At 46.1% G+C, this 24,005-nt stretch overlaps 1 protein-coding gene across 5 annotated transcripts in view; it reads left to right on the top strand.

The window, feature by feature from the left end:
* glsb (glutaminase b) overlaps window positions 1–24,005 on the top strand; it is a 163,902-nt gene that overhangs the window by 101,757 nt on the left and 38,140 nt on the right. For 4 of the 5 annotated variants that reach the window (XM_038789138.1, XM_038789137.1, XM_038789141.1 and 1 more), the window contains 2 exons: window positions 627–758; window positions 4,722–4,814. In XM_038789138.1, the coding sequence (XP_038645066.1) occupies window positions 627–758; window positions 4,722–4,814 (225 nt within the window). Of the gene's footprint in view, window positions 1–626; window positions 759–4,721; window positions 4,815–18,282; window positions 18,621–24,005 lie in introns of those variants that run through there. The other variant, XM_038789139.1, reaches the window with a different exon arrangement.

Below are 24,005 nucleotides of genomic sequence, written 5' to 3'. Positions count from 1 at the left end.
ACCCCCCCCCCCCCCACTCGCCCTAGGTCACTGAACGGCGTCAACCATCGTCAATGGTTGACGCCGTTTTAAAGCTACTCTGTTTTTCGGCCCATCCGGGCTGGAGATTTGTTCAAAGTAAAACATCAATGACATCCCGCCGGCGCCAGCTGTTTTCAGAGGCTGCCGGTGGGATGTGCACAATGCCGGTTTTTGGCCGCTCGTAGAATAAAAAACCCGGCGGGAGCGGGATTAACGCTGCAGCCGGCCGACCCTGCGTGGGGTCGGAGAATTTCGCCCAATGTGTTTAGATAAGAAGGGTTTGCAGATTATTTAGGAGCTTCACTGCTGAGCTGGAACCTTTTTCTTGTAACAAGTGGCACTCAATGTCTGGGCAGGAATCCTAGCTACTATCGTACTCTCCCAGGCAAGGTTACCAATGCTAATTACGTGGTTGGCACAAAGCTGAATCAAAGATTGGACCCATAGGTTTGTACTGCTTGGTTCAATGCCAATGTTTTGCATTTACCTTGTTGAACCTTTAAGGGTTCTGTTCCATTAAAACTAAATATGTTAAATATCAAAAACGTTGTATTTTTGGTGCCCATAAAGTGTGTTTTAATACATGCACATTTTTTTTATTATAGGTGGGCCTTCCAGCAAAATCAGGAGTTTCTGGTGGCATTTTACTGGTAGTGCCAAACGTGATGGGCATTATGTGTTGGTCTCCACCTTTGGATAAACTTGGTAACAGTGTAAGGGGTATTCACTTCTGCCAGGTAATTGCAATTACATTTTTATTTTGGTGAGTGATGCAAATGTACTTCCAGCTTTTCTCTACTGCAAACTGTCACAAGTGACATCCTACGTGACTATGAATTCAACCTTCTCAACCTATCTGTTCCCTTGGATATAATGAACCAAACCATCAACCTTCGGGGGGTGGGGGGGGGGCTGCATTCTTCTGGTTCCATTCTTAGTTATCCAGTCATAGCCAGAAAATCATCGCAATGGCTTCTCTTTCCACTCCTACACCATTAACTCTGGTAACCTCCAAAGATCTTGGCCCTATTTCTTTCTCACATAGATTATGCCTCTTGGTGACATTATCCGAAAGCCCAGTATCAATTTCCATGTGCAGTCTGATGTTACTCGCTCTATCTTGCCATGATCGCCCTTCTCCACCGTCTCTAATTTGGCAAACTGCTTGTCCAAAATCTAGTACTGACTGATCAGACTTTTCTACAGAATTGTGACCATTGTCTTCAATTCCCACCACAAATTCTACTTCCTAGCCACTGACTCCATTCCTCTTTCTGACTTAAACCACACTGCAGCCTTTTTTTGACCTTAAGGTTTGTCCCCAAGATGAGCTTCCAACTAAATCACACTACCTCCTATTTCTGCCTCTGCCTCCGTTTTTCTGCTGTGCAGACACATTTATCCATGGCTTTGAGATTTGAATATTCCAACACATTCCTGGCCACCCTGCTACTGTCCTTGTCCTTGCACCAAATCTTGCTCACTCAGCACCCATTTGTCCACTGATGTACATTTACTCCTTCCTGACTGACTGTTGTTGGCCTAACACCCAATCCTGTGAAAGAATAAAAAAGCTCAGCAGCACTTCTAACCGTCTCTGTTTACAAATCCACCCATGACCTAACTCCTGCCCAACTCCATGGTTTCTTCCAGCTCTACAACCCTTCAAGATATCTGTGCTTCTCCAATTCTGACCTCTTGAACTTCTTGATCAATCCAATATTGGCAGCTGTGCCCTCGATGATAGAATTCACCCCTTTTAAACCCCTCAACTTCTGCATTGATGAAAAAACACATGCTATCAATGCATTTTGTTTTCACTCATCAAATTCAAACTGAGTGGATCGACTCTGATCAAGGCATTGCCCTGAAGAATGAACCAGGGAACTGTTTCCTAAGCTTGTGTTCATTGAGTTTGGAATAAATTAATATCAATTATTGTTTAGATACGTTAGAACAAGGCCAATTCAGGCTTTATCCAAGATTATCCATTTAATTATTTTACTTTAATAACAAACACACAAACTTGCATTAATATTGAGGGAGTTTTTTTAGCTTAGGATGTCTCGGGGCACTTTGCAGCCAGTGAGGAGCTTTTGGAGTAAAAGTAATTCTTGTTTTATAGATATAAGTAATCAATTTGCAGTAAAAGTCACTCTCTTGTTTTGTAGATAAAAGCAATCAATTTGCATACAAGGAAGCTCAAAATTATTTCAGGAGCTTGATAAACAATTTATTGAGGCATTTTGGCATAATAAACAACAACAGTACAAAACAGTGTGCAAAGAACAATCAACATAGTGCAAAAATCAGCCCCCCTCCTGCAAAGACCCGCCTAACTGCCTCCCTAATCTACGTTGCCCTGCTGACGAGATTAATTTTCCGCGAAGTAGTCGATAAATCGTTGCCACCTCCGGGTGAATCCTGACGGTGACCCTCTCAGAGCGAACTTAATTTTCTCCAGACCGAGAAAGCTCGCCATATCCGATAGCCAGGCCTCCGACGTGAGAGCTTTGAGTCCCTCCATGCCAGCAGAATTCGTCACCAGGCTAAAAGAGGAGCAACGGCCAAATTGTCAGCCTCTTTCTCCTCCTGGACTCCGAAACCCCAAAAATTGCTACCTCTGGACTCATCACCACCCTTGTTTTCAGTACCCGGGACATAATGTCTGCGAATCCCTGCCTGTACCCCCTGAGTTTTGAACATGCCCAGAGCATGTGGACATGGTTCGGTGGTCCTCCCGCACATCTGGTGCACCTGTCCTCCAGTCCAAAGAATTTACTCATCCAGGCCACTGTCATGTGGGCCCGGTGGATGACCTTGAATTGAATCAGGCTGAGCCTAGTGCATGTTGCGGTCGTGTTAACCCTGCTTAACGCCTCCGCCCATAAGCCCTCTTCTAACTCACCTCTGAGCTCCTCTTCCCACTTGAGCTTCAGCTCCTCGGTCTGCGTCTCCTCTGCCCCCATAAGTTCTTTGTATATATTGGAGACCCTCCCCTCCCCCGCCCATCCACTGGAGACCACCCTGTCCAGGATCACCCTAAGTGGCAGGCGTGGGAAGGATGGAATCTGTCTGCATAGAAAGTCCCGCATCTGTAAGTACCTGCAATCATTCCCTCTCGCCAGCCCAAATTTCTCCTCTAGTGCCCTCATGCTTGGGAAGCTCCCTTCCAAGAACACATCCCCCATCCTCTCAATCCCAGCCATCCGCCATGTTCGGAACCCACCGTCCATATTCCCTGGGGCAAACCGGTGATTGTCGCAAATTGGGGACGAAACTGATGCTCTCACTTCCCCCACATGCCTTCTCCATTGGCCCCAGATCCGCAAAGTCGCCACTGCTATAGGGCTGGTGGAATACCGTGCCGGAGGGAGCGGCGGGGCACCGTAACCAGGGCTGCCAGGCTGCTGCCCCGCACGAAGCGGCCTCCATCTGCCCCCAAACCGACCCCACACCCACCATCCACTTCCTTATCATAGCTATGTTGGCCGCCCAGTAGTAATTACTAAAGTTTGGCAGCGCCAGCCCCCCTTCCCCATGGTTCCTCTCGAGCATCAATCTCCTCACCCGCGGCGACTTTCCCGCCTACACAAATCCCAGAATCATTTTATTGACCTTCTTAAAAAAGGACCGCGGAATGAAAATGGGGAGACACTGGAATACGAACAGGAATCTTGGGAGGATCATCATTTTAACCGTCTGCACTCTCCCCGCTAGTGTCAGTGGGAGCGCATCCCACCTCCGGAACTCGACCCTCATTTGCTCCACCAACTGAGATAAGTTCAACTTATGCAACCGGCCCCAGTCCCGCGCCACCTGTATCCCTAAGTATCTAAAACTGTACGCTACTAACCTAAACGGCAGCCCTTTCAGCCAACCCTCCTGGCCCCTCGCCTGGACTACAAACCATTCACTTTTTGCTCAGTTTATATCCCGAGAAACGGCCAAATTCTCTCAGGATTCCCATGATTTCATCCATCCCAGTCACTGGATCCGTGATGTATAAGAACAGGTCATCGGCATACAACAAAACTGTGTCCCCCTCTCGTACCAGCTCCTTCCAACCCCTAGAAGCTCTCAGGGCAATTGCCAATGGCTCTATTGCTAGCGCAAACAGCAGTGGGAAGGTGGGGCACCCCTGCCTTGTCCCTCGGTACAGTCTAAAATAGTCAGACATCGTCCTATTCGTCCTTACGTTAGCCTCCGGAGCTTGGTACAACAGCCTGACCCAGTCGATAAAGCCCTCCCCGAACCCAAATCGTCCCAACATCTCCCATAAATAGTCCCACTCAACCTGGTCGAAAGTCTTCTCGGCATCCATTGCCACAACTACCTCTACCTCCCTACTCTCCGGGGGCATCATGATCACATTCAACAGCCTTCTTAGGTTGGCCACCAGCTGCCTGCCCTTGACGAACCCGGTTTGATCTTCCATAATAACGTCCGGCACACAGTGCTCGATCCTAGCAGCCAAGAGCTTGGCCAGTATTTAATTGAGCATGGGCCTCTGGATGTTGAGTACAGTTTCCAGTTTTTGTGTTGCTTGAGTTGTATTGCTAAAGCTTCTGTGCCCTGTGAATGTTTATCATGAAATACTACCAAAGGACAATTTGCATGAATACCCTAACTTAATTGATTTAAAAGTATTCATAATATTTAAGTTTATTAATTGATGTTTTTCCTAAATTGATTTTTAGGATCTTGTTTCGCTGTTTAACTTTCATAATTATGATAACCTGAGACACTTTGCAAAGAAACATGATCCTCGTAGGGAGGGTGGTGAAGTACGGGTAAGTTTAACTTTTTAAACAAGTTTTTTAAAATTATAATTATTCTTGGAAAAAGCACTTAATTGTTGACTGCCAAAATGTGTGGTGGTCTGTTAGATGTATGAAATCCAAGCCAAATCTATTGCAATTATTTTGTCATGAAGCATCATTTGCCTGGGTTTTTCTCTGAAAACAGGGAAGAACAAGTTTAATTAAAATAATCTGACAAATGCTGAGTTTCACATGGTAATATTTCAGGTGTTGGAATCAAGTTATGGTTTGTAGTTGCCTCTTCAGGTCATGTAATTTGCTCAGTAACATCATTACATCTGTAAACAGTTATGCATTCCTGTATTGTCTGCCACTGGGAAGAAAGAGTTCAGTGAATAGGGTGATGCATCATTTTGTAGTTTATACAACGATTACTCGGTTGCTTTTAGATGTGCTCCATTTCTTTCAGCAACTGGGTCTATCCTAGTTGCCAAACTTACTTCTAAATTTAACAAACATCAATAATTTCTGTGCATACAAATTAAACAAATTTAAGTAGGTTGAAGAAGCATAGAGAGCTAAGATGTAAGAACAAAATTATACGGCTTTGAAAAGCAAACTATTTTTGTGCTTCCGATTCCCGTCCATTTTCCCCTGATTCTTGGCCACCTGACTATTCTTCCTCTTGTACTTTGGCCACAAACAGGTCCCGGAACAATTGCATGAATGGCTCCCATGTTCTGTGGAAGCCGTCGTCTGACCCTCTGATGGCGAATTTGATTTTCTCCATTTGGAGAGATTCCGAGAGGTCGGACAGCCAGTCTGCAGCTCTGGGTGATGCTGCTGACCGCCAGCCAAACAGGATTCTACGGCGGGCGATCAGGGAGGCAAAGGCAAGGGCGTCCGCCCTCCTCCCCAGGAATAGATCTGGCTGGTCTGAAACCCCGAAGACCGCCACTATCGGGCATGGCTCCACCCTCACCCCCACCGCTTTGGACATAGCCTCGAAAAAGGCTGTCCAGTACTCCACAAGTCTGGGGCAAGACCAGAACATGTGGGCGTGGTTGGCCGGGCCTCTTTGGCACCGTTCACATCTGTCCTCCACCTCCGGGAAGAACCTACTCATACGGTTTCTTGTTAAGTGGGCTCTATGTATCACTTTTAGCTGCGTCAGGCTGAGCCTTGCGCACGTGGAGGTGGAGTTGGCCCTATGCAGTGCTTTGCTCCAGAGTCCCCACCCTATCTCCATCCCCAGGTCGTCCTCCCATTTCATTCTTGTTGCGTCCAGTACGGTGTCGTCCCTATCTACCAGTCGGTCATACATGTCGCGACAGTTCCCTTTCTCTAGGATACTTGCGTCCAGTAGGTCTTCCAGTAGTGTCTGTCGTGGCGGTTGTGGGTACGTCCTTGTCTCCTTTCGTAGGAAGTTTTTGAGCTGCAGGTACCGTAGCTCGTTCCCCCCAGCTAGCTGAAATTTCTCTGTCAGTTCATCCAGTGTTGTGATCCTGTCGTCCGTGTATAGGTCCCTGACTGTCAGTGTCCCCCCCGTCCTGCCTCCACCTTTTGAAGGTGGCGTCAGTCAGTGCTGGTGTGAACCTATGGTTGTTGCAGATGGGAGCCTTGTCCGACATTTTGGTCAGGCCAAATTGTTGCCGCAGTTGGTTCCAGGATTGGAGGGTGGCTGTCACCACTGGGCTGCTGGAGTGTTTTTTGGGTGGGGATGGGAGTGCTGCCGTGGCGAGGGCCCGGAGGGAGGTCCCCATGCAGGAGGCCTCCTCTGCACGCACCCACTCGGCTTCTGGCTCCTGGATCCATCCCCTTACTCGCTCGGCTGTTGCTGCCCAGTGGTAGAATTGTAGATTCGGGAGGGCTAGCCCCCCCCCTGGATTTTGTTTTTTGTCGGACCTTCTTTGGGATCCTAGCATTTTTACCGCCCCATACGAACGCCATGATAAGTTTGTCCAGCACTTTGAAAAAGGCCTTGGGGATGTAGATCGGAATGGATCTAAACAGGAAGAGCAACCTGGGCAGTACGTTCATTTTGATCGTCTGGACTCTCCCCGCGAGGGAGAGTGGGAGTGTGTTCCATCTTTGCAGGTCCTTTTTTACTTCCTCCGTCAGGCTGGTGAGGTTCCATTTGCGGATCCCTTTCCAGTCATGGGCTATTTGGATCCCCAGGTAGTGGAATTTGTGTTGGGCTTGTTTGAACGGCAGGCCCTTTAGTACCCCCCCCCCCCCCCCCCCCCCCCCCCCCCCCCCCCCGGCGGGTGTACTGGGAAGATCTCGCTCTTGCTCATGTTGAGTTTGTAGCCCGAGAAGGCTCCAAACTCTTTCAGGAGCGCGATGATTCCGTCCATGCTGCTTTGTGGGTCCGAGATGCAGAGGAGCAGATCATCTGCATAGAGTGAGACTCTGTGCTCTCTGCCTCCCCTTCGGATCCCCCTCCAATTTTTTGCTACCCTGAGCGCGATTGCTAGCGGTTCGATTGCTAGTGCGAACAGCAGCGGGGACAGTGGGCATCCTTGTCTGGTGCCCCTGTGCAGCTGGAAGTATTGGGAGTTGGTATTGTTGGTCCGTACACTCGCCATGGGAGCGTTGTATAGGAGCTTTACCCAAGCGGTGAACCCTGTTCCAAGCCCGAACCGCTCCAGTACCTCTGAGGTATTTCCATTCGACTCTGTCGAAGGCCTTTTCTGCGTCCAGGGAGACGATCACCTCTTATGTTCTCTCCCCGGAGGGGGTTATTATCACGTTCAGTAGGCGCCTGATGTTCAAGGTAAGCTGTCTACCTTTGACGAAGCCCGTCTGGTCCTCTGTCACCACCTCAGGTACACAGTCTTCTAGCCTTTTGGCTAGGATTTTGGCCAGTATTTTGGCGTCTGCGTTCAGCAGAGATATGGGTCTGTATGACCCACATTCCGTTGGGTCTTTGTCTTTTTTAGGTGAGATTGAGCGAGATTGAGGCCTGTGCTAACGTGGGTGGCAGTGTGCCCCTAGCTAGCGAGTCTGTGAACATCTCCCGCAGGTGCGGGGCCAGCGCTGTCACGAATTTTTGTAGAAGTCCGCCGGGAATCCGTTCAGTCCCGGCGCCTTCCCCGTCTGCATGAAGTTAATGCTGTCCATGATCTCTCCCAGTGCTAGTGGTGCTTCCAGGTCCCGTTTTCTGCCCTCTCCCACGACTGGTATGTCCAGTCCATCAAGAAACCGGTTCATCCCAGCCTTCCCCGTTGGGGGCTCTGAGGTGTACAGCTCTTGGTAGAAGGCCTTGAAGGTGTTGTTAATCCTCTCTGGTTCTGTTTCCAATGTGCCTCTGGTACCCCTGATTTGCGCAATTTCTCTGGTGGTTGCCTGCTTTCTCAGCTGGTGTGCCAACAGGCTTTGTCTCCGTGTTCGTACAGGGCCCCGTGTGCCTGGCGGAGTTGGTGCACTGCTTTCCTGGTGGAGAGCAGGTCAAAGTTCCTTTGTAGTTCTTTTCTCCGCCAGGAGCTCTACGGTCGGGGCCTCGGAGTATTTACGGTCTACCTCCAGTATGGAGTCGACCAGCTTCTGCCTAGCCACCCTTTCCTCCCTATCTCTTTGCGCTTTGAAGGCAATGATTTCCCCTCTTAGTACGGCCTTAAGCGCTTCCCAGAACGTGGAGGATGAGACCTCCCCGTTATGGTTGTTCTCCGTGTATTCCGCTATGGCCCACGCTATCCTTTCACAGAAGGCCTTGTCAGCTAGTAAGGAACCGTCCAACCTCCATGTGGGGCGCTGGGCCCTTCCCGTCTCCAGCCGCACGTCCATGTAGTGTGGGGCGTGGTCTGATATCACAATTGCAGAGTATTCCACTTTGTCTATCCCTGGAAGCACCGTTTTCCCCACCACAAAGAAGTCAATTCTGGTGTACACGTTGTGTACTGGGGAGAAGAAGGAGAATTCTTTCTCCCCCGGGTGGGCGAATCTCCAGGGGTCCTCTGCTCCATAAAGTGACTGTGTTCCCTTGCCATGCTTGAGGTTTTCCCCGTTTTGGGGTTTGATCTGTCCGTCTTTGGATCCTGTACACAGTTGAAGTCCCCCCCATGATTAGTCGATGCGTCGCTATGTCCGGGATTTCTGCCATGGTCTTTTTGATGAAACTCGTGTCGTCCCAGTTGGGCGCGTACACGTTGACTAGAACTACCGGCGCCCCATCCAGGGCCCCGCTGACCATGACATACCGCCCCCCTGGGTCTGTAACCGTCTTTGTCGCCCTAAACATTGTCCTCTTGCCGATCAGGATCGCCACCCCCCCTGGCCCTTGTCCCATAGCAGGGATGGTAGGTTTGTCCCACCCAGCCCTTTCTTACCCGCAGTTGGTCCTGCTCCCTCGGGTGCGTCTCTTGGAGGAAGACTCTGTCGGCCCTCATGTTTCTGAGGTGGGTGAGGACTCTAGATCTCTTCACTGGGCCGTTAAGTCCCCTTCCGTTCCAGGTGATTATCCTGGTGGGGGGCTTCTGCCCCCTCGTTCCTGTGGGATTAACCATATTTATCTGGTGGACGCGCCCCTGCCCTCTGGGGTTTCCCTTTGTTAGGGGGCCGTCCAGGATGGCCACTATCACTGCTCTCCCCATGCGGTCGGGTCTCTGCGCTCCGGGGTTTCCCCTCGTCCCGGGGGCACCCGCCATGGCCGTCCAGTGTGTGTCCGCCACGCGGGTAGTCCCCTGCACTCTGGGGGCCCCCTTCGCCCACAGACCGTACTGGGTGGGTGCTTGCAGCGGTTCCTTGTTTCGAGCCCTTGGTTGTGGCACTTTGTGGCCCTGTTCCTTTTCTGGCCTCTTTTGTCCCTTTGTCCCTGCATTTCCCCTCCCTGGTGTCTCGCTCCCTATGTCCCCCCGTCCCCCCCCGGGTGTCTCCCTTTTCCCTCCTCCCCTGTATACCCCTCCTTTGCCCCTCTAGCCCCTATTCCTGTCCCCGTTTGCTCTCCCGACTTTGATGGGTGATCCCCCCCCCGGGCCTGGTACCTTCCCCCCTGTTGGGGGTGCGCTGCGGCCCTGCTTTGTTGCGTGCCCCCGGCGCTAGCTTTCCTGCTAGTACGGTGGCTCCCCTCTCGGAGGTTGTTGTCTCGCTTCTGCTCTACCTGGCCCCTACGGTTTTCTGCCCGCTCTTCCCCCATTTTTTGTGCTTTTATAAATGGAAGCATAGAGTATAAAAGCAAGGACGTAAATTTTTCTAAATCATTTGTTAGGTCTCAGTTTGGAGTATTGTGTTTCACTCTGGGTACCACACTCTGGGAAGGAAGTAAAAGCCTTGGCGAGCTTAAAGAGGGGATTTATTAGAATTGTAGGGGAGGGGCTTCCGGTGGCGGCCATGGTGTGTGATCGTACTCTGGGCAGCTCCTGCTCGAAGACACAGAAAAGGGCTCTTTTTGCCCGAAAACAGGAGAATCTTTGAATGGAAAAGTGTAGCTGAAGGTTGGAGGAGAAGGATCCTCGGGTGTGGCATGTCTGCTGTTTCCCAAACCCGGAAGAAGAAGGTGAAAGACCTGGCCAAGGAGTTGGAAAAGACCTGTGTTGCGGCAGTTATTGGATAGGTGGCAGAGGGGGAAGGGCCGTGCATGGGTGGAAATCCCAGATGGAACAGTTAATGGCTTTCATCAGGGAAGAGTTAAGCCAACAAAGGAAAAAGATGCGTGAGGACCGATCGAAGGCCAAAGAAGAGGCTATGGCACCCCTGAAGGGCTTGATTGGAAAGGGTCAAAGTGTCTGGAGGCACAGGGGTCGCAGATACAAGAGATGGAGAGGGTGTTGTCGGACCAACGCGATCGAGTGGCGGCATTGGAGACGGAGGTGGGCTCTTAGAAGACTGTTGCAAGACGCTGAGAGCAAAGGAAGAAGAATAAGAGAATAGGTTGAGAAGGCAGAACCTGAAGGAGTGGAAGGCCCAAGTGCCACGAGGTACAACTCGAGGATGTTGGCAGGGCTGGTGGCAGACGGGGTGATGGACTCGGCCCCAGCAGTGGATAGAGCGCACAGGTCTCTGAGGCAGAAGCCAAGAGCTGGGGAATCGCCACGAGCGGTGATTGTAAGACTCCCCGAGTTTGTGGAAAAAGAGAAGATCCTGCAGTGGACCAGAGAAAAGCGGAATTGTGAATGGGAGGGGAACAAGGTCCGAATATACCAGGACATTAGAGCTGAACTGACAAAATGGCGTGCCAAGCGATACTTTATCGATGGCAGATCAGGTTCTGGCTGCTCTACCCGCAAAACTGTGGGTCACTTTTATGAAGGCCGGGAATATTACTTTGAGACCCCGGAAGAGGCCCTGAATACGGAGGTATTTATAAACAAACTGGGGGAGCCAACTTTGTTGAGACGGAGGAGCTGGCACTTTTGAGTTTGGAAGAGGTGGGTGGGGATGAGGGCGGACTTGTCTTCCCAGGTGGAGGGGTTTTTAATTGGGTCGACAATATGTTGCAGAGGTGAAATGTTTGTAAGGGGACAACCGTCTCCCCGCAGCCTTTGGCAATGTTTCTTCGACTTTGGTTTGGGGTGTGTCTTTGTTTGGGTGGGGGAGGGGGGAGGTCTGCGGGAGCCTTCTATACAGAACAAAGAGGAGAGGATGGGAGGTACAGTAGGAGGAGCCTTTGGGCAGGCGTTGCCACGCTAGCAGGTAATGCTGGTGAATGGAAGCCTGGCGGTTGGGGGGGAGGGGGGAAAGAAGACAAACACCTTTGAAAAATCTCAGGTCTTCTCGCGCCTCAGGAATTTGAAGGCAGGGGTGGTCTTCTGCAGGAGACGCACCTCCGTGTGAAGGACCAGGTTAGGTTGAGAAAGGAATGGGCGGGTCAGCTATTTCCCTCAGGGTTTGACTCAAAGTCACGGGGTGTGGCCAGCTTGATGAGCAAGCAGACAGGGTTTGTGAGAGCGAACGAAGTGGGGGGGGGGGGGGGGGGGGGGGGGTGGTGTGTGTGTGTATGTGTGTGTGGGTGTATATATGTGTGTGTGTGTGTGTGTGTATATGTGTGTGTGTGTGTGTGTGTGTATATATATATTTGTGTATATATATATGTGTGTATATATGTATATGTATATGTATGTGTGTGTGTATATATATGTGTGTGTGTACAAAGAAAACAGAGAACAATACAGCACAGGAACAGGACCTTCGGCCCTCCAAGCCTGTCCCGGACATGATACCAACCTTTGCCAAAACCCTGAGCTCTTCCTTGTGCCGTATCCCACTAGCCATCCTATTGCAGACCTCTATCAGGTCACACCATAACCTCCTGACTCTAATGAAAACAGTCCAAGTCTATTCAGCCTCTCCACATAGCTAACATCCTCCAGACCAGGCAACATCCTCATAAACCTCCTCTGCACCCTCTCCAAAGCCTCCACATCCTTCTAGTACTGTGGCGACCAGAATTGTGCACAATATTCCAAGTGTAGCTTTACCAAGGTTCCACAATTGTAGCATGACTTCCCAGTTTTTATACTCTATGCCCTATGGCAGGGGGATGGGAACCAGATTAGGAAGTTAGAGGTCAGTAAAGAAGCAGCAACACAAGCCAGTAAGGTACGAGACAATAAACTCAATGTGATTAAGGGGAAGAGTAGACAGGGAAGGGATGATGAACGCAAAGGTGGTCTGAGGTGCATTTGTTTTAATGCGAGAAGTGTAGCAGGTAAGGCAGATGAATGTGGGGCTTGGATCAGTACCATGGGAATATGATGCTATTGGTATTACTGAGACTTGGTTGAGGGAAGGGCAGGACTGGCAACTGAATATCCCAGGGTATAGATGCTTCAGGAGGGATAGAGATGGAGGTAGAAGGGGTGGAGGAGTTGCATTACTCGTCAGAGATGATATCAGCTGTGATTAAGGAGGGCATGATGGAGGATTCGAGCACTGAGGCAATATGGGTGGAGCTGAGAAATAGGAAGGGTGCAGTAACATTGTTGGGACTTTACTACAGGCCTCCCAAAAGCGAGCATGAAGTAGAGGTACAAATATGCAGACAGATTATAGAAAAATGTAGGAGTAATAGGGTGGTTGTGATGGGAGATTTTAACTTCCCCAACATTGAATGGGATTCGTGTAGTGTTGGAGGCGTAGATGGAGCAGAGTTTGTAAGGTGCATCCAGGAGAGTTTTTTAGAGCAGTATGTAAATAGTCCAACTCGGGAAGAGGCCACACTGGACCTGGTATTGGGGAATGATCCCGGCCAGGTGGTTGATGTTTCAGTCGGTGATTACTTTGGGAATAGCGATCACAATTCCATAAGTTTCAGAATACTCATGGACAAGGACAGGAGGGGTCCGAAAAGAAGAGTACTAAATTGGGGAAAGGCAGAGTATAACAAAATTCGGCAGGAGCTAGGGAATGTGGATTGGGAGCAGCTGTTTAAGGGTAAATCCACATTTGAAATGTGGAAGTCTTTTAAGGAAAGGTTGATTAGAGTGCAGGACAGACATGTTCCTGTGAAAATGAGAGATAGAAATGGCAAGATTAGGGAACCATGGATGACGGGTGAAATTGTGAGACTAGCTAAGATGAAAAAGGAAGCATACATAGGATTGATGCAACTCAAAACTGATGAAGCTTTGGAGGAATATTGGGAAAGTAGGACGAATCTCAAACGCGCAATAAAGAGGGCTAAAAGGGGTCATGAAATATCTTTGGCTAACAGGGTTAAGGAAAATCCCAAAGCATTTTATTCATATGTAAGGAGCAAGAGGGTAACTAGAGAAAGGATTGGCCCACTTAAAGACAAAAGAGGGAATTTATGCGTGGACTCAGAGGAAATGGGTGAGATTCTTAATGAGTACTTTGCATCGGTATTCACAAAGGAGAGGGACAAGACGGATGTTGAGGCTAGGGATGGATGTTTGAATACTCTCGGTCAAGTTGTCATACGGAAGGGGGAAGTTTTGGGTATTCTAAAAGACATTAAGGTGGACAAGTCCCCAGGACCGGATGTGATCTATCCCAGGTTACTGAGGGAAGCGAGGGTCGAAATAGCTGGGGCCTTAACAGATATCTTTGCAGCATCCTTGAGCACGGGTGAGGTCCCGGAAGACTGGAGAATTGCTAAAGTTGTCCCTTTGTTTAAGAAGGGTAGCAGGGATAATCCAGGGAATTATAGACCTGTGAGCTTGACGTCAGTGGTAGGCAAACTGTTGGAGAAGATACTGAGGGATAGGATCTGTTCACATCTGGAAGAAAATAGACTTTCAGTGATAGGCAGCATGGTTTTGTGCGGGTAAGGTCATGTCTTACAAACCTAATAGAATTCTTTGAGGAAGTGACAAAGTTAATTGATGAGGGAAGGGCTGTAGATGTCATATACATGGACTTTAGTAAAGTGTTTGATAAGGTTTCCCATGGCAGGTTGATGGAAAAAGTGAAATTGTATGGGGTTCAGGATGTACCAGCTAGATGGATAAAGAACTGGCTGGGCAACAGGAGACAGAGAGTAGTGGTGGAAGGGAGTGTCTCAAAATGGAGAAGGGCGACTAGTGGTGTTCCACAGGGATTCGTGCTCGGACCACTGTTGTTTGTGATCTACATAAATGACCTGGAGGAAGGTAGAGGTGGTCTGATTAGCAAGTTTGCAGATGATACTAAGATTGGTGGAGTTGCAGATAGCGAGGAGGACTGTCAGAGAATACAACAAAATATAGATAGATTGGAGAGTTGGGCAGAGAAATGGCAGATGGAGTACAATCCAGGCAAATGCGATGTGATGCATTTTGGAAGATCAAATTCAAGAGTGGACTATATGGTCAATGGAAGGGTCTTGGGGAAAATTGATGTGCAGAGAGATCTGTGAGTTCAGGTCCATTGTACCCTGAAGGTGGCAACACAGGTTGATAGAGTGGTCAAGAAGGCATACAGCATGCTTGCCTTCATCGGACGGGGTATTGAGTACAAGAGTTGGCAGGTCATGTTACAGTTGTATAGGACTTTGGTTCGGCCACATTTGGAATACTGCGTGCAGTTCTGGTCGCCACATTACCAGAAGGATGTGGATGCCTTGGAGAGGGTGCAGAGGAGGTTCACCAGGATGTTGCCTGGTATGGAGGGTGCTAGCTATGAAGAAAGGTTGAGTAGATTAGGATTGTTTTTGTTGGAAAGACGGAGGTTGAGGGGGGACCTGATTGAGGTCTACAAAATTATGAGAGGTATGGACAGGGTGGATAGCAACAAGCTTTTCCCAAGAGTGGGGGTGTCAGTTACAAGGGGTCACGATTTCAAGGTGAGAGGGGAAAGTTTTTTACGCAGAGGGTGGTGGGTGCCTGGAACGCTTTGCCAGCGGAGGTGGTAGAGGCGGGCACGATAACATCATTTAAGAAGCATCTAGACAGGTATATGAATGGGCGGGAACAGAGGGAAGTAGACCTTGGAAAATAGGAGACAGGTTTAGATAAAGGATCTGGATCGGCGCAGGCTGGGAGGGACGAAGGGCTTGTTCCTGTGCTGTAATTTGCTTTGTTCTTTGTTCTATCCAATAAAGGCAAGCATTCTGTATGCTTTCTTGACTATCTTGTCCACTTGTGTTGCCACCTTCAAAGATCTGTGGACCTGCACGCCCAGATCTCTCTGATTTTCTATATTCCTAAGAGTTTTACCATTTATGGTATATTTCCCCTCTATGTTAGACCTACCAAAATGCATTACCTCACATTTGTCCGGGTTAAACTCCATTTGCCATTTTCCTGCCCAAGTCTCAAACTTATCTATGTCCTGCTGTATCTTCTGACAATCCTCAACATTCTCTGACATTCCACCAGCCTTGGTGTCATCTGCAAACTTCCTAATCAGACTGTCTTCATTTTCCTCCAAATCATTTATGTACACCACAAACGAGCATAGGTCCCTGTGGAATACCACTAATCACAACCTTCCATTCAGAAAAACACCCTTCTACTGCTACCTTCTGCCTTCTGTGACCGAGCCAGTTCTGTATCCATCTTACCACCTCACCTCTGATCCTGTGTGACTTCACCTTTTGTACCAGTCTGTCATGAGGCACCTTGTCAAAGGCTTTACTGAAGTCCATGTAAACAAAATCCACCGGCCTCCCCATATCAATCATCTTTGTTACCTCCTGAAAATACTTGATCAAGTTAGTGAGTCACGACCTCCCCTTCACAAAACCATGCTGTCTATCGCTTATGAGTCCATTTGTCTCTAAATGGGTCTAAATCCTGTTCCTGAGAATTCTCTAATTTACCCACTACCGACGTGAGGCTCACTGGCCTATAGTTCCCAGTATTATCCCTGCTAACTTTCATAAACAGAGGTATTACATTAGCTATTCTCCAATCCTCTGGGACCTCGCCTGTAGCCAATGAGGATATTAGCCCTCCGTATTCAGGGCTAAATCCCATCTGGCCAAGGACACTTATCTACCTTAATATCTTTTAAAAGACCCAGTACCAACTCCTTTTTGATGTTAACATGATCCAGACTGTCCACACACCGTACCCAAGAATCATCTTCCACCAAGTCTTTTCTTTAGTGAACACTGATGCAAAGTATTCATTTGGTACCTTGCCCATTTCCTCTGGCTCAACACATAGATTTCCCCCACTATCCTTAAGTGGTCCAATCATTTCCCTGGCCACCCTCTTGCTTTTTACATATGAATAAAAAGCTTTAGGATTCACCTTCGAACATACATCATTACAGCACAGAACAGGCCCTTCGGCCCTCGATGTTGTGCCGAGCCATGATCACCCTACTCAAACCAGTAACCCAACAACCCCCCCCCCCCCCCCCCCCCGCCTCCGCCTTAACCTTACTTTTTAGGACACTACGGGCAATTTATCATGGCCAATCCACCTAACCCGCACGTCTTTGGACTGTGGGAGGAAACCGGAGCACCCGGAGGAAACCCACACGCACACGGGGAGGACGTGCAGACTCCGCACAGACAGTGACCCAGCCGGGGATCGAACCTGGGACCCTGGAGCTGTGAAGCATTTATGCTAACCACCATGCTACCGTGCTACCTTAATCCTACTTGCCAAGGACTTTTCATGACCCCTCCTAATTTCCCGCTGCGGTACCTTCCTACTTTCTTTATACTCAAGAGTTTTGACTTCCCACCCTTCTAGACCGTACAAAAGTCTCCTTTTTCTTTTTGCCGAGGTTCACAATATCCCTCGTTATCCAAGACTCCCTAAACTTCCCATACTGATCCTTCATTCTCTCAGGAATGTAACTTTCCTGAATCCTAATCAACTGTCGCTTGAAAGACTCACACATGCCCGATGTTGATTTACCCGACAGCCGCACTCAATCCAAATTTTTCAATTTCTGACTAATGTTATTGTAGTTTGCCTTTCCCCAGTTTAGTACCTAGATTAGATTTATATTTGGTCTGTTTCATGCTCACCGATATGAATCTATAAGTGCAGTCATTCTTCCTGTGCATAGGAGGTCTTTTTTTATCTGCTTATGCGTAGCTCTCTGATCCCTTTGGTTGTTACAGATTTCCAGAGTCTTCTTTGTATTCCAGCCTGCTGTTTTCCATTCTTCATTTTGTATTGATTCTAGATTGCTAGCAAAGAGGTCAGTGGGTTTCCTCTAAAACCCTCTGGGCAGGATTAGTTTTTATCAGGTTTTGAAGGAACTCAGTCCAGTTACATTAAGAACAAATTAGCAAGCAATGTCTGAATGCAACAGGAGTACTTAGTAAGGGCTAAGAACAAAATGGAAGTATCTTTTGCGATTGTTTTGTGTAGATCCTTCATTGGAACTGATAAAAGGAGGCAGGGATAAGAGATGGGAATGTTGACGAGAACCTTGCATTGCGTGTATGCGACACTGAGCAGAAGAAATGGGGGGTGTTATTTTGTAATGGTAAGATCAAATTGCTGCCGGAGTTTAGTGAAAATTGGAAGGCTTTTGACTATTCAAACTCGCAAACTCTCTCTGAATTATTTAAAACTATATTGTGCCGGTGTATTTTATTTCTTCTGCATTTTGAAAGCATAAAGGGATAGTGAAAGCTTGATCTTCTGTTAAGTAACCTCTTGTTTTGCTACATGATTTGCCATATCTACTGCTTACTAATGCTGTTCTAATAAATTAGTATCCAGGTTCTTCTTCAAAGTAGACAAATTGGTTCTATAGGCGAGATAAACAAAATGAATCAGAAATAACTTATTGTCTCATCAGTCTGTATAATTACTCATTACTGTATTTGTTAATTATTGTTACAGTACCTGTTGTATTAAATCTACTTAATATTTTTCAGGGTAGTTGAGGAAAGATGTTTTTGCAGCAAGTGTAAGGGTTGCATAGAATGGCAGGTTTAATTCAAATGTATTGTGAAGTTCTTGGTTTTGCAAACCTAAACAAGAAAAATGATTTTATTTGGATCCTGTAATTTTTCCTGAGGAGGTGGCGACCTGTAACCTTTACCTGAGGGGGTGGGGTGTTTTATCAAAGCATTAGTGGAATAATTTGTTTGTGAAAATCAGTCTGAAAATCGAGATCTAATTATTCATGTTGCTTAAAATACCAGCCTTCCTTCGGATCAATGGATTATGAAAGTCTACAGAAAGAGCTTGCACTTAATGGGACTCTGTGGAAAAAAGTATCACCTGAACCAAATGAGGAGGACTCTTCCACTACCGTAGTGTATAGGATGTAAAGTTTTGGTGTAAGAAACGAAAGCAGTTGGATTTGATTCATGATCTCGCTCATCTGGAAGATCTTTAGTTCTGAAACTACTTTGAAACATTTGTTTGTACACAAACTTTTATCATGTTAGCACTTTGAGCTGATTTTTTTTCCTTTTGTTGCTTGCTTAATGTAATATAATAGTTGCTCCAACAACCATGAACATTGTTAATGCATCAATCCCAGGTAGTATCCTGTGTGAAAGTCCTTTCTTTAATGCTGTTACACACCATTCTCCTGCACCTGTTTGCTTCATTGTTCAATGAATGGGACTGATCCAGCCATTCCAGTTCATAGAATCATAGAATTTACAGTGCAGAAGGAGGCCATTTGGCCATCGAGTCTGCACCGGTCATAGGAAAGAGCACCTTACTTAAGCCCACACCTCCACCCTATCCCAGTAACCCTGCCTAATATTTTTGGACAACTAAGGGCAATTTAGCATGGCCAATCCACCTAACCTGCAGGTCTTTGGACTGTGGGAGGAAACCGGAGCACCTGGAAGAAACCCACACAGACACTAGGAGAATGTGCAGACTCAGCACAGACAGTGACCCAAGCCGGGAATCGAACCTGGGACCCTGGAGCTGTGAAGCAGCAGTGCTAACTACTGTGCTACCATGCCACCCAACTGTGCTCCCGTGCCACCCAGTTGTAGCCAGAGGAGTTCCTGTAATCTCATCTGTGCAACATTATCTCTGGAGTCCCACAAGGATCCATTATAGGCCACTTCCTATTTATCTTTTACCTACTGCCAGTTGTCATCTGAAGGCATGGCATTGGGTTGAACATGTACATGCACACAATGACCTAGGTCTATGACACCATGACCCTTCCACAAGCTTGCATTGAGGACCCCCAACAGCACAGATAATGTTTTTCAGCCAATGCCAGAAATGGCTGAAGGCTCTGGATACAGCAGAGTCTACGGGCCCCGACAAAAGACTGGTAAAACTAGCCCTGCCCTAACCATGCTATTCCACTCCAACTACAATAATGGCTTCTACGTGATGATATGGAAAATTACACAGGTATGTTATGTCCACAAAAGCAGGACAAATTCTATTTGATTAATTACTGTTAATTATCATCAACAGAGTGATGAAAGCTTTTGTCGGCAGTACAATCAAGTGACACTCAGCAACAACCTGTTCATTCATGCTCAATTTGGATTTCATCAAGGCTATTTGGCTCCAAACTCCACCCTTGGTCCAAACATGTAAAAAAAAGTAACTGAACTCTGGGTGCTGTGAGTGACTGCCTTTGATATCAAGGCAATGTTTGACCAAGTGTGGCATCAAGGGCCCTTAGCAAAATTGAAGTCGATGTGCGGAAAACTTGTGGTTGTTGGATGCCAATCATCTCTGCCCCATGGACATCGCTGCAGCAGTTCCTCAGGGTAGTGCCCTCAGCCTAACCATCTTTAGCTACTTCACGTAAGGTCAAAAGTGGAGATATGTACTGATAACTGCAGTGTTCAGTACCATTAGAAACTACAGGCACTAAAGTAATCCATTCCAGCATGCGGAAAGACCAGTACAATATTCAGGTTTAGGCTGATAAGTTACAAGTAACATTCACGTCATACAGTGTCAGTGACCATCTCCAACAAAGAATCTCGCTATCACCCCATGATGTTTAACAATATTACCATCACTGAATCCTACACCAACATCCTGCAGGCCAGAAACTGAACAGCACAAGCCATATAAAAACTGTGGCTGAGAATTCGGTGGTGAGTAACTCTCATTCTGACTCCCCAAATCCTGTCCTCTATCTACAAAGCACAAGTTAGGAGTATAATGGAATACACTTCTTGCCTGGATGAAACATTTGAGAAGCTTGACACCATCCAGGATAGCCCTGCTTGATTGCACCCCATCCATCAATTTAAAAATTCACTTCCTAACCACCATACGCATTGGCAGTAGTATGCCATCTATAAGATGCTCCGAAACAATGTACCACGTCGTCTTTGACAGCACCTTCCAAACGATGACCCTTCACCTAGAAGGACAAGGGCAGCAAATATGAGAACACTACCACCTGTAAGTTTCCCCCCACCCCTCCCAAACCACACATGGTCCTGACTTGAAACTATAATGCCGATCCTTCACTGCTGAGTCAAAAACTGGAAATGCTTGCTAACGGCACTAAGTGTACCTATCACATGGGCTGCAGCAGTTCTAGAAGATGACTTTCCACCACCGTCTCATGGGTAATTAAGGGCGGGCAAGACATGCTGTCCTTGCCAGTGAAGCTCCCATCTCAGCAATGAATCAAAAAAAACCATTAGATTGCTTTTCTAACATCCATCCTTGAATGAGTCTCAATAGAACATTGGAATGAGTGAAGCCATTGTCGCAGCCATCCTTCACAAACTCTGCTTCCTCGCCACTGATTCCATCTACCCCACTAACTGTTATTCTACACTGAAACATACGATTCAAAACCTTGGTGCCCTACTTAACCCTATGCTTAGTTTCTGACCCGTATGCTGCACTTCTGAAACATTGTGATGTGTCTGTTCTAACTATTGCTTAGCTGGTGCTAAAACTATCTGCTTTTGTTATCTCCTTTGTTAGCGCCTTTGACTGATCTCTCAACTCCAACCCTCCATAAACTTAAGCTAATGCAAAACTTTCTACTGCTGTATTCTAACTGGCACCATCTCACTCGCCCATCACCCCTGTGTGCTCTGAAATAACTTAAGGGAGCATATGCAATTGTATTTCCTTTCTGAAGCGTCTCTTTGCTTTAGGGGTTTTTAAGTGCACTCTTCTCCTTTAGTTGCCACTCCTTTCCTTGTCTATCTAAATGGTGGATGTTGCCAATGGCTGGTGCCTTCAAGTAGCTGGAAAGAGGGTATAACTTGGGATTTGTGGCTGTTCTAACCTCAGTGAATCAAATGCAAAGACTGAAATCATATTGAATCCCGGAGTGAGCAGCATTCTCTAACTAAGCAAATAGGATATGGGAGCTGGTTGGAGTTCCGGAGAAGACAATTTGTACTGCATCAGACAGGGGATTACATCATAGTTGCTAAAGGATTCTTACTGCCTCTAAGGATGATTCTGAATTCTAGTATATAAAAGCTTGCTTTGGTAAGCCTATTCTATGTAAGCTGCACTATTGTTACTGTGTGGGAGATGTGCTTGGTATGAGGGAAATATAATATTGAAAATGGGCCTGGCTTAACTTTGAAGGCTAGAGTTAATTTATAAGCAATAAATGACAAATCACCAACTAAGGTGAAATTAAGTGTTTGATGCAAACAATGTATTTGTTACTTCATATGCTATTAGATCAATCAAGGAGCATTTAGTGAAATTTGTCTTGCTTTTGAGTGTCAACTTGTGTTGCTGGAATATAACCAGTAAATTAGTTATTTTTATAATGCAGATGTTTGCATTAGACAGTATTACCACGTGTGTTGACAACTTTAATATACTTTGTACATGTATATGAGTTCAGGGAGAGCAACAAATAGATATATTTCCAGAAAAATTTATAATTGATGGCTATATTTTGGTGACTTTTTCACATTACAACATTGAATGTAAAATTAGTCCAGAATTATATTGGTCTCTGACACTGCTCATTTTATTTTACTAGTTGTAAAGTTAAATCTACACATGAGCATAATGTGAGTGGTCTTTATTGAAGGTGGGCAGCTTTTCAGGAATGCTGGCAAATGAATTGCTAATGTTTTACATGAGGTTAATCTGGATTGAAGTGGATTGATTTGTAGTATAGATGGATGTGCTCCATTAAAATGGTGAAACAGGATTGAGGGGTTTAATGACCTGCTCCTCGTTATTGTTTATCTTTGGCTGATTTGAATTATATTTTGGTAGGTTCATCTAGCTTTCAGTGGAAAGTTGTCTACAAATAAGAAATACAAAATTTGGAAGTTTAAAAATTAGTATTTGTTCAGTGTGAAGCAAAGTCTATTTTTTGGGGTCATTTGCTGGATGAAAAATTAATTAGTACTTTGCATTTTGGTCAGTGCTTGGATTGAAGTTGAGGTAGTTTTGACAAAGTAGTATCATGGACAACATTGTCACTTTATGAATTATGGCCTAAACTAGTCCTACGCCGCCTCTAATTTCAAAATCCAAAATTGTATTTTTCCAATTCTCTCATGCTTAATGAAAACCTAATGTAAAGAATTATGAATGTAATCACTGACTGGGAAATGAGCTCAATTATGGGGTGCAGAAAATTAAAAATTGCTCTTTTGTTTAAAACAAGAAACTGAACTCGAGAATTTTAATATGTTTGCTGTCTGATTTGATTTTGTGCCTAATGTACCTCTGTTTTACAAAGCGGAAGAGATTGGTCAAAGTAGCAATATTTAATGTTGAAAATAATCTGATTTTAGTATAACAAATACAGTGTAATCTTTTGCATTTTGACCAAATGCTTTTTAAATATAAATTAAAGCTCTTTAATTTGTAAGTATATACCTCAGTATATATTCGGAAACCAAAGTTCACAGGTTAGCATAGGAAATCAGTATTAATCTGTTTGGGGAAAAAGAGGAGGAAAATAGAGTATTATGCAGCCCACCAAAATCAAAAAATGCACTTGTGTTGCCCAGCAAGTAAAGAGGTAAAGTCGCCATAGTCCCAGATGACCAGAGACTGCTTTCCCCTTTGAGAGGAAAGCTGACTGGTGGTGATTTAACCTGAGGATCACCACATCTCTGATGAAGGGCAGGATTGAGAAGGCAGGGTCTTCATGAATAACCTGCGCTGCTGGCCTCGCTTGCATCACAAACCAGCTGTCTAGTCAAGTAAGCTAAACCAGCCCCCAAATATTAATGGAAGGCAATGTTCCTTCAGGATATTAGATGAGTTTGATTTAAGGAGGTAATTGGTCAATTTTCTTCAACATTGGATTTGTTAATACAGTGAACCCATATGTTCACAGTTGCACCTTTTGTATAATACAGGCCTAAAACCCCAATTACCCAAATGTATTACCTATTTTATTCCAGCTTAAATCTTGCACGAGTCCCTTAGAAACATTGGGGGTCATGATGTATTTTTATATTCACGTTGCCAGTGTAAATAAATGCAGTGCAACATTCAATGTTTGTTCCATTAGTCTGTCTTGTTACCTGGAAGTGTGCACTTTTGTCATTCCAGAGTCACACAAGTTTTCTAGCAGTTCCCATTACATTTTGTAACATTAGCAACTTGAGCTGCTGCCATTCTGTTCTCGAGCGGATGGGGTGATATTATCTTTCTAAAAACCCAGTTAGTCAATATAAACAGGCTGCTTTTAAGACTTATTAGAATTCTTGATCAAAAGATCATCTGTTATATTTAAGGAAAAATTGTAGTTGCAGATTAGATGAATGTGCTGTGGGATGTCACATTTTAAATGCTATAAATTAGTTTGTATATAGTGTTTGGGTTTTAATGTTTTGGTTTTTTTAAGTTCCATTTCAAGTACTTTGTATTTTTTACACTTCATTGCATTTACATTTATTTATTTCTGTAACTACTTTGCGTTTTTTGTATTTAATAAAACTATTGCATCCCATGTTGTGTTTAT

The sequence above is a fragment of the Scyliorhinus canicula genome, chromosome 2 (genome assembly GCF_902713615.1).
Source record: "Scyliorhinus canicula chromosome 2, sScyCan1.1, whole genome shotgun sequence".
In the NCBI taxonomy this organism is placed as follows: Eukaryota; Metazoa; Chordata; class Chondrichthyes; order Carcharhiniformes; family Scyliorhinidae; genus Scyliorhinus; species Scyliorhinus canicula.
The sequence above is the reverse complement of the archived record's forward strand: the minus strand, read 5'-3'. Positions and strand labels throughout refer to the sequence as shown.